The sequence below is a fragment of the Lactuca virosa genome, chromosome 8 (assembly GCF_052849685.1).
Source record: "Lactuca virosa cultivar CGN04683 chromosome 8, Lactuca_virosa_CGN04683_v6, whole genome shotgun sequence".
Classification (NCBI taxonomy): Eukaryota; Viridiplantae; Streptophyta; class Magnoliopsida; order Asterales; family Asteraceae; genus Lactuca; species Lactuca virosa.
In genome coordinates, this window is record NC_136433.1 from 343770810 (window position 1) to 343781509 (window position 10700).

The following is a 10700-nucleotide window of genomic DNA, read 5'->3' on the forward strand; positions in this document are numbered from 1 at the left end:
TTCGAACCCTGTATTGGTAGCCTATTTGACGACAATTGATTCTTCAATTAAAACTGGTGTTTTACTGGGAGGAGATAATAAGAAAACCAAGAAGTCGAGAAAGCATGAAACTGAGTCCAGATCTTCGAAATCTCCAAAGAAGTCGAGAAAGCATGAAACAGCAGATTCCCCAACATTCGAACACATTCTTGATCAACCCTTTACGTCTATTTTTTCTTCTCAATCTACTGAGCCACCCAAAACAACTTCACCTATTCAAGATACTGTTTATATGGAAACAGAGACTGATAATGAGGGGTTTGGCGGTATGTTTGACGACTTGGAGTTTCATGAAGAAGAAGAGCAGTTTCCAGATCACATGATGAGGACCATGAAGCAGTTTAAGATTTTAAATCAAAAGTTGAATTCAGTCATTCAATCTCAAGCAGATCTAGGGGTTGGTTCGTCTGTTTCAAGTGTTGAAGTTGATTCATTGCTGAAGGTGTTTGAATCCAGAATCATAAGTAAAGTATCGGGGATGCTTAAAGATTCTGAATCTCGAGTCTTGGAGAAGATTGATCATAATGATCAAAACAATGAACTTCGGATCAATTCTCAGAGTTCGAAGTTTGCTGGTAATCTGAAAGAATTGAAGAATGTTGCAAAGGAACGACATGTTCTTTTTATTCAAGATGTGAAGAAAGTTCGAGAGGATGTCAACTTGCAAATTCACGAACTTCGTGAAGATATGAAAAGAGAAATAGCAACTGTTCAACATGACTATGCATCATTGCATCAAAAGGTTGATATCATTTGTGACGCAGTCACTCGATTTGTTAAGTTGTATGAAAATTTGAGTCCTCAAATTACTCAACTTTCAACATCCGAAAGTGCAAGCTTTGACGAAGTGCTTAAGTTGCTTAAGGAGTTAAAAGAGATTTCTGATAAGCCGGTTTCTTCTCCATTGATTACTTCTGAATTTTTATCTCAGAAGTTTATACAATTCGAAGCCATTCTCAACAAGCAACTTGCTCCTCTCTTTCGCATATCAAGTGTTCTTCCAACCACAAATGCCCCACCTGTTTTCACAGGGGTGCAAGGGGGAGAAAGAAAAGCTAGTGAGTCGAAGACTAGTAGAGAAGATGCGAAAGTTGTGGGAAAAGTATTTTCTTCGAAAATCCCTACAACAAAACCAATAATTGTTTCTGCTGAACAGGTGACTTCAACAGTCGTAACAACAATACCAATTGCAAGATCAATTTCGAAAGGAATTGTGATTGGTAAATCTTCGGAGACTGGTGGGAGTGGTTCAAAACCAAAAGAGACAACTGACATTCAAGCATTGAAAGATAAAGGGAAATCGATTGTTGTGGAAAAATCAAAAGAAGAAAAGAAGGCTGAAGTTGATGCTGAAATCGAAAAGCTCAGAATAGTTCAAAGCATTATGGCTTAGTGAGCAAATGATCCGAAGGGAATGGATAAAGGGGATCCAACTAAAGACTATAACTACGAAACAATCGAGGCCAAGGTTGCATTCAATCACATGTATTCATTTGAGAAGAAACCAAAGCAGAGTTATTTGGTCACAAATACTGATGCAGGCCAATTGGATTTTCCCATAAACGAAATGATGTTTATCATGCCTCAGTTCAAAGCAGAAGGGAATTTTAAAAATAAAGATGAAGGTACACACATGAAAATTCGTTTTCATGCTGTTCTTGGAAAAGTCCCTGAGGAAGTTTGGTCTTTAATAAAAATCAAGAAGGTCATAAGTATGAAAAAGGATGTGGTTTTCGAAAACACGGTCCAAAATGTTAAGTATGTGGTTGCCAGGGCAAATGGAAATATTTGCGAATTCACTGTTGCAGATTTTCCATTAATGAACTTGTATGATCTTATACAAGTTGCATTACTTTTGAAAGACAAATCATTCTCATACCTTCAAAACACAGAACCAGATGAATTCAAGCTTGGAGTAGCTCACATCAAGATTTTTATCGAAAACTATTATGAGTGCTTGGCACTAACAGATGTTGAATTAGCTACTGCTAAAGGAATGGAAATTAAAGCTCCGATGGCTCCTACGAAGACTCAGGTTGAATTGAAGAAGTATGCTGATGGTGAAATTTGCCTGAAGCCTTTTGGAATTGTCTTCGCAGGAAAAGACAAAGCTGGAAAGTCTAAACGGTTCTTATTCCAAGCAAGTGAAGTCGAGAGATATTCAACATCTCAATATACGAACTTGATTGTTCGTATGAATCATTGCAAGAAGAACAATGAAGGAGACAAGAAAGAGATGAAGAAGATTATCTCTTGGTACACGAAGATTCGAAGAGTATTACTGTATTCCATCACACTTCTTACAAATTGAAGACTTCGACTATGATTACAAAGGGGGAGATTGTAAGGGTCGAATTATTGTAATTAGTCGAAGTATGTTTTGAACTCTTCGAATATTTTGTAATGTATTTTACTAGGGCGCTTTTATTCGAAGCTTTAGAGTCAATGCCTTAGTATATTTTTTGTATGCTTTCAGTTCCCTATAAATAGGGTTATTTACTAGAGTTAGATAAGAACTTTTACAAACTTGTCTACTATTCTCTGTAAAGAATTCGAAAGCATAATAAAGCATAACAAGATCATATTTACATCGTGTGTTCAAATCTCATATTCTTACTTGAATTCATACTCTGATTAATTCATTACTCGATTCATTGGTTCATCAATTGGGAAGCACTATGTGCCACTTTAGGTCTAGTTGAACCATTTTTGATGTTGGGTGTGTGATCAAGAAGAAAGATGCACCACATTAAAGGAAGGTGTGCCATTTATGGAAAAGGAAAGCAAACATGGAGGAAGGTGCGCCATCTTGGAGGAAGATGTGCCACCATTGGAGAAGGTGCTACATTCCTTACATAATATACACCATCTTGGTGCAAGGTGTGCTACATGTGTTCCTTGATGAGCTAAAGTATCCCTGATGAGCCACTTATGTTGTTAAGTCCTTTATGATGCTCATATCATTTAAGGATGCTCAGAAGTCGATGCCCAAGGATTATTTCTTGATGTGCCATCATGATGGTTGATGAGCCATGGTGATCTTGATATACCACTCTTGCATCATGATGAGCCACTATGGATCATGATGCTCCATCATGTGAGTTTCTAATGCTTATGCATTGTAAATTAATGATGAATGTTCCAAAAGCTGTTGCATGGATAATTATGATTGGTTGACACCATTCATGGACCTATGGGCTAATGGGCTTGGCCCATTAAGGTTTTAGGTCTAATCCCTTCACTATAAATAGGGATGTATGCTAGTCATTTGAATGTGTCTTGTATTATAGATTGATAGGAAAATCTATGTTAAATTATGCTTGTAACCTCTTTTAGAGAGCTCATAAAGAAAGAATACTCTCATCCTGATCGTGGACGTAGGTCACCTTGACCGAACCATGTAAATAATGTGTCTTGTGTGCTTTTGGTTTTGCTTGTTTTCCACTTTACTTCCTAACATATTCCAATCAATCGTCTTAGTAGTATTACCATTTGATTTTTTTTATGATGAATAATCAACATCTGATCTCATAATATTTTTCACTTGAAGTCATCACGTTACACATTCATATTCTTTAACATGCTTCCTGAGATGATCTTTCAACATGACAAATATTTGTTTGTTTATATTGGAAAAGAAAACCATTTCACAAAGTGTATTCCTTGTTTAATTTTATTTGCACAACATACAACCTAATCGAGTCATATGTAAAACTCTCTGATTAATTTCACAATCCATCACCAGTTTCTAATCAGTAGGTGTCACACTAACCGATGGATATGCCATTTGGAATAGGAATTTTCTAGATGAATCTATTGTTCAATGTAGAGTCAATGTACTTATTTGTCAATCCATCATCATTATAATTATTACTAAAAACCTTCACAATAAGTGAAATGGTTAGTAATTTAATATAATTATGGTTTTATATTTGTTATCATCAAAAGAATGAGATTGACATTAAGTGCAAGTTAGACGCACAAAATTCACCAAAAGTACTCATAAGTCTTTTGATGTTATTTTTTTATAACCCTTTCATGTTAGTTCTATATGCTTAAGAATGATCATAAAATGATATTGCTAATAACATATGATCCTATGTGGCCACATCAATAACAAGTAGACACTTATATTACTATTTTAGTATATGAGTTTGATTCATAATATAATATTATAACTCTTGTAGTTTTTGTTTCATAATAAAAATAGTAACAACATAATTCATAAATGTATGAACTATTATAAGTATGGTACACATGGCATTTAATTATTAAATGATTTAGTTTGTGTTAAATTTATTTATTTAATTCTAAGAGTTAGATTAAACAAATATAACTAAAAAGTATATGCATATATATTTGGAAATCTTTATAAAATATAAAATAAAGTTTTATATAAAAGATTTGGAGCATTAAAAGGAGAGAGATTGAATGTTTGACTAACTAATCTCTCTTCTGTCACCTATATTTTCCCATAATCACCCACAACCACCTCTATGTGTTGTCCAGTGCATGTAGATGCTTTTGTGTTAGTCATGATTGAGTTTTGCATGCGTGGGATGATTAAAAGAAGTGAAAGGAGTTCATTTCTCCACTAGCTCTTGCATGTGGCCAAAAATACAAACACAATACTTTCTTTTTCTCCAATTGTTAGGTAAGAAAAGAAGAGAATACAACTCTATCTTGAACACCAATTCATTCTTGGTTTTCCAAGATTAAGAGGTTGTATTAACAAGAGTAAAACTAGCATTCTTCTAGTATCGGATCTTGTTATTGGACTATCTTCAAAGGGTCTTTACTTTGAGTCCTAGCCAACTTCATCAATGATAAACCTCGCATGAGGACTCAAGGAAAACAAAGGATGTTTATCTTATCCCTCTATGGTTGTTAAAATAAAAAAATTTCATGTACATTTATTGTGATCTTGTTGTCGATTTTATGTTGTTCAATTATCAAAGTCTTCCGTTGCAAAATCAAAATTTTTATGTTTTAAAGTCGATCTTGAACACTATATTTCTGTCAATTGGTATCAGAGCCTTTTTACACACACACGCACACACACACACACACACACACACACACATATATATATATATATATATATATATATATATATATATATATATATATATATTATGGATGAAATGAAAATGTTTGGTTTTTGGAAGCCATAGACGATTTTCATGCAACACATGAAAAGTTCTTGCATGGCTTCTTTGGCAACATAAAAAATGTGATCTATATTTTTTTTAACTACGTGCATTTGGTCACAATAATGTTGTCTTAGAAAAATAAAAGGTTATTTGATAAATTTTGTATTATTATAAGTGCATAAACAAGCCATTGACCATGTGTTGATGTTGTTGGACCCTTTTCGATATGGTTGTAATAATATTTATTTATTCAAATGGTTTGTAATAGTAAATAGAAATTTATTCATTTTTTAAGTATTAGATTACCTTGTGATCTAGGGTAGGTACTTTAAAATGTAACAAAAACGAAGATGGATCCATATTGAAGATCAAATGGTCTTGTTTTAATAGTTGTGGAAAAGACAATATTTTCTGTAAAGTATTGTTGTTGAAAAGTGTTACATCAGAATTTGTGAAACAACAGAGCCTAATGAAACCTTTTATGTAAAGTGTTGCATATTGTCTGAACAAGTTCTAATTCATCGAGTGTTTAACATGTTGCGTGCATTGGATGTTTTTGCTAGTGGGAGCTTTAACAACATCTCTTGAAGATTTTGGTCCCTATTGTCCCCTAGGAAAAGGACTTGATATTCATGTATGACTCAAAATAAATTATCATATAATAATGACTTGGTTTATGCACTCATAATATGTATATGATGATTGTATGTTCTTATTTTTGTTTGTGTAGATGAAAATATGTTTTTGCATGCTAGACATAATGATGTCAACGGGGGTAAACGGGACAGGGAGTGTGTCCCCCGCCCTCACCATCGCCCCCGATATTTCTGCGTTCCCCCGTCCCCGCACCCGCCCCCAAAATGTTCAGCCTTCCTACCCCCGCCCCGCCCCCAAATCCCCTTTATTACCCCCGCCCTGCCCCGAATCCCTTTTATTACCCCCGCCCTCGTTCCCCCACCCCGATTGATTTTGGGCTGCCTTTTTTGGGCTAAAAGAAGTTGTTATTCTAAAAGAAGCTATTTTTTAGGTAACAAATAATTATTTATAGCAAAATTTTATATGTTAAAAATAAAAAAGTTATGACATCTTAAAAACATTATACTAACAACATAAAAACTTGTTTTTTTTGATGAATTTTGGAAGCTCAAAAGCATGTTATTGTTTATTATATTTATATAATTAATATATGTAAATATATGTGTAATTTATTAACGGGGTCCCCATGGGGGTTTCGGGACAAGATTACCTACCCCCGCCCCCGTCCCCGTCCCCGTCCCCACCCTCGATTTTTGATAAAAAATCCCCCAAATGGGACGGGGCCCCCATGGTAACGGGGTCCCACATGACTTTTTGACATCCCTAGCTAGACAACCAATAAATAAAAACGTAAATCATCTTGAAGTTTGTTACTTTCAAAATAATAAATTTTAATACAAGATGCTAAAATAAATGAGTTCTGAACTAAAATGAGTTCTATTAAAAAAAGCTTATAAAGTTTGAAAATAAGCAAAAAAATGTTAAAATGGAGATTATAAAACTCATAACAAACTCCAACGCTAAAGAAAATATGATTTTATAAAAATTACCATGTATTATTAGATGCATGTAATATACGTGATACAATATGTTTTTAAAACTAGAATTATAAAACATATACATCATTTTTATCTTTTGATGTTTGAGGCAGTTCTGCAATTTCTAGTAGGATAAATGTCACTTAACCACTAGTTATGTGTCAATTCTACATGCCTTTTAAAATGGATGACTTGATCAGAATTCTTTTGTGATAAAGTGTAAGGTCAGACCTTATGACCTGATGAGTCAAACACTACACGCTGACCACCAGCGCAAACGCCAACATCAACACCAACACCAACGCTAACACCAGATCTTATCAGCGTCAGCGTGAACCAATGATCTATGTGATCTTTTGTATATTAGGAAGTTATACGTATATATATATATATATATATATATATATATATATATATATATATATATAATATGATTCATAATCTTTGTGATTAGGATCAGACCTTTACTTAGATAGGTATACATCCCTTAATTAATGAGATTTCAGTTATTGTAATCGTATATATACAACATTATGGTGAAACCTAAATGTATGTCTTGGTGACCGTCTTTGTGACCTTCGTTCTCTAGTTTTTTTGAATGAAAAACAATTATAGTTATAACAAAGCAAAGCAAGCTAAAGCGAGAAGCTCTAGCATATTACAAAAAAAGCGTAATATGCTAGAGCTTCTCGCTTTAGCTTGTTTTCTTTTGTTCTAATTATAATTTCTTTCCGTTAAATAAAACCAAGAGAGCAAAGGTCACAAAGACGGTCACCAAGACATACATTAGGGTGAGAACATTCTTTCTTAGTGAAAGAATATCTATGATTACTTCTGTTCTTTAGTTTTTCTGTTTAGTCTTTTGCTTAGTTTGTTTATTCAATATTATTCATACTTGAGTGTATCCGATCGTTACAAACCTTCACTTGGTATCTTAGTGGGTTTCTGATACACTCAACTTATCATGTCGACCTCCTATTATCCCAAATCGTCTTCTCTCAACAAGATGCCTCCTTCCGATGGAGCACAACTTTACAATGTGGAAAACAAAGGCTATGGTTGTCCTTGAAACCATGGATTATGGGATGTTTAACATCATTGAGATAGGTGCTCACATTCCTGTGTATCAACCTATGGTCGATAATGCTCCTGCTGGTCCCTTGAAGAAAAAGCCAAAGGCTAGTTATGGCGATGATGACAGGAGACTTATCGGTCTTGATGTGAAAGCTAGGGTAGCCATAGGAAACTCTCTTCCCTATCATGTGTATCATTTAGTTCAGAACTGTGAGTCAGCTCAAGAGATGATGGAGACGCTGATGGTGGCTTATGAAGGCATTGTGGAAGTTCAAGCTACAACCATCAACAACCTCAATCGGAGATATGAGCACTTCTTTGCTCGAAAATCTGAATCTCTAACTCAAACCTTTAACATGTTTAATTGTTTGGTGAATGATATGCATAGGTTGGTAGTCATCAAGCATTCTTCTCAGTTGGTTTTAAAGTTCTTGGAATCTTTTGGAAAAAGCTAGGAGCATCATGCTGATGTTCTTAAGAATAGTGAGAAGATTAACCTCATAGATCTTAACTCCTTGTTTGGAAATCTACGAAACTACGAAGAAACCAAAGGTCTTCATAAATATGTAATTAAGGACTCAAACAAAGAGAAGTTTGTAGCCTTGGTCTCCCGAAAAGAAGCAATGAATCTCATCAATGACTCCGATGACTCTGATCAAAACAAGTAATGATGAAATTACCGATGAACTTTTTGCTAATGCTTCACTTATTGTTAAATGTTACCAAGAAAGTAGAACAAATGGAGTCTAAGGAGCTCAGTCTAAGGGAGGCAGTTCAGTGAGAAGACTTAACTTAGAGAAAAGAAACTCATGTAACCGTTTTAACTATGGAAGCCATAACCATTTTGCCAGGGACTGTAAAGAGAAGAAAAAATATGAAAGTCTAGAGAGCTATGAAGTCTTGTACAAGAAGTTACTAGCCCACATGAAGAAGGAGAACATCTCTCTACCAAAAGTCTTCATTGCAAAGCAGGAGGACTCTTAGGAATGGATGGAAGAAGAGGAGACATATGAAGACGAAGGGTTAAATGTTAAGGGCCTTATGGATCTCATCAATGATACCCCTGATGGTGGTTCTAGCAAGCGACATTGATACTTCTGAAGTTGTCCAAGAAACAAAGATGAAGAGCTAGAATGTATCCTCCATTGGTCTAGATCTGGCACATACTTGGTTCCTTGATAGTGGGTGCTCTAAACACATAACTGGTCTCAAGTCCTCTTAACAAAGTTTATGGAGAAAGATGCTCCTATTATAGTTTTTTCAGATAATAGTGAAGGAACAGTCATGGGTGTTGAAACATTTGAGTGCAAAGTGTTCAAGTGGAAGAATGTGTTCTATGTCAAGGGCCTTAAAAGCAATCTTATCTTCATCAGTCAAGTTTGTGATGCTGGTTACAAAGTTCTATTTGATTGCAATGAAGGAAAGGTCATTGAGTCAAAGAACAAAATTGTGCTCATTGCACTCCGGGACAATAATATTTACATGCTTTAATTTTACTCTTGTTGGACTATGCTGCTTTATGACGTTACATTACTTTTTGCTATGCTTAAAAATTCTGAACGTATGCTACTGATTTTTAGTTTACTATGAGATTTGTTTTTCTTCAAAAATTCTTTTTAACTTTCATTTTACCAAAAAAATATACATTATATATTATGCTACTAAATTTTCCTATGTGTGCTCTTTTCTCTCACTTTCTAAGTCTCAGGATCTTCTGCCTTTATCTCGACAATGATCTTAACTGATTTGTCCATTTGAAGGGGATCAACGTTTCATTCCTTTGATACAAAATCTTCAGAGTAGGAGCAGTCAGAGCTGGCTCTGTATCCTTTCTTCAACACCAACTACTCTCTTCATGAAGCTGATGCTCACGCTAATAGACATGAAGTATTCTTCCGATGAGGCCAGAAAGGAGAGAATTGTGTCTAAACTTGTTCTTCTGGGCACAAATCTCTTTCTTATCTAACAACCTATCTTGGTTTCAATGGGATGAAGTAAAGCTAGGTAACGTAGCACGTCTAATTTCCATAGACGTTGTCACTGCTACACTGATTCCCATCTGAGATCCAAAGTCCTCTTCAATAAGAAAATGCTCCTCATCTCTTCTACCACGAATCAAAATGTATGAAATCTTTGAGTCTTGTCTTGTTGACTCTCATAAATTGAAGGTGACAAAGATTAGATCCCATTAACGTTGGTTACAAAGATTGGTTCTTGTTCTTCTCTTGTATTTGGTGAACATGATGCTTGGAATCAATCTGTAATACCTCAACGATTCAAGGCATCTTCTCTCCCTGTTTACTATATGTTTTATGTTAATATTTGATCTTACCTAGTTATTCTTTTATAGACAGTGTTGAGGGCCAGATATCTCGGAGAAAGGAAACTCATTTATGACCATTCAATTGAAAAGATTTTCTAAATCGGTTCCTCTTCAATAAGACAATGCTCCTCATCTCTTCTACCACGAATCAAAATGTATGAAATCTTTAAGTCTTGTCTTGGTGACTCTCATAAATCGAAGGTTACAAATTTTGGATCCCATTAACTCGTTGGTTACAAAGATTGGTTCTTGTTCTTCTCTTATTCTTGGTGAACATTAAGCTTGGAATCAATTTGTAATACATCAACGATTAAAGGCATCTTCTCTCCCTGTTTACTATATGTTTTATGTTAATATTTGATCTTGCCTAGTTATTCTTTTATAGACAGTGTTGAGGGGAAGATATCTCGGAGAAAGGAAACTCATTTATGACCATTCAACTGAAAAGATTTTTTGAATCGGGTCTTACTCTCATTTCTAAAAAAGCTACACACTTTTTGCTTTTAGAAAACTTCCTTGGTTGACTAACTATTTTGT

At 34.8% G+C, this 10700-nt stretch overlaps 1 protein-coding gene across 1 annotated transcript; it reads left to right on the forward strand.

Moving 5' to 3' along the window:
• The first annotated feature begins 7803 nt into the window (after nt 1-7803).
• LOC145131850 (uncharacterized) lies at nt 7804-8295 on the forward strand. Its single transcript, XM_079066497.1, has one exon. It carries the CDS (start codon nt 7804-7806, stop codon nt 8293-8295), a length of 492 nt encoding a protein of 163 aa, XP_078922623.1.
• Nucleotides 8296-10700: the final 2405 nt, after the last annotated feature.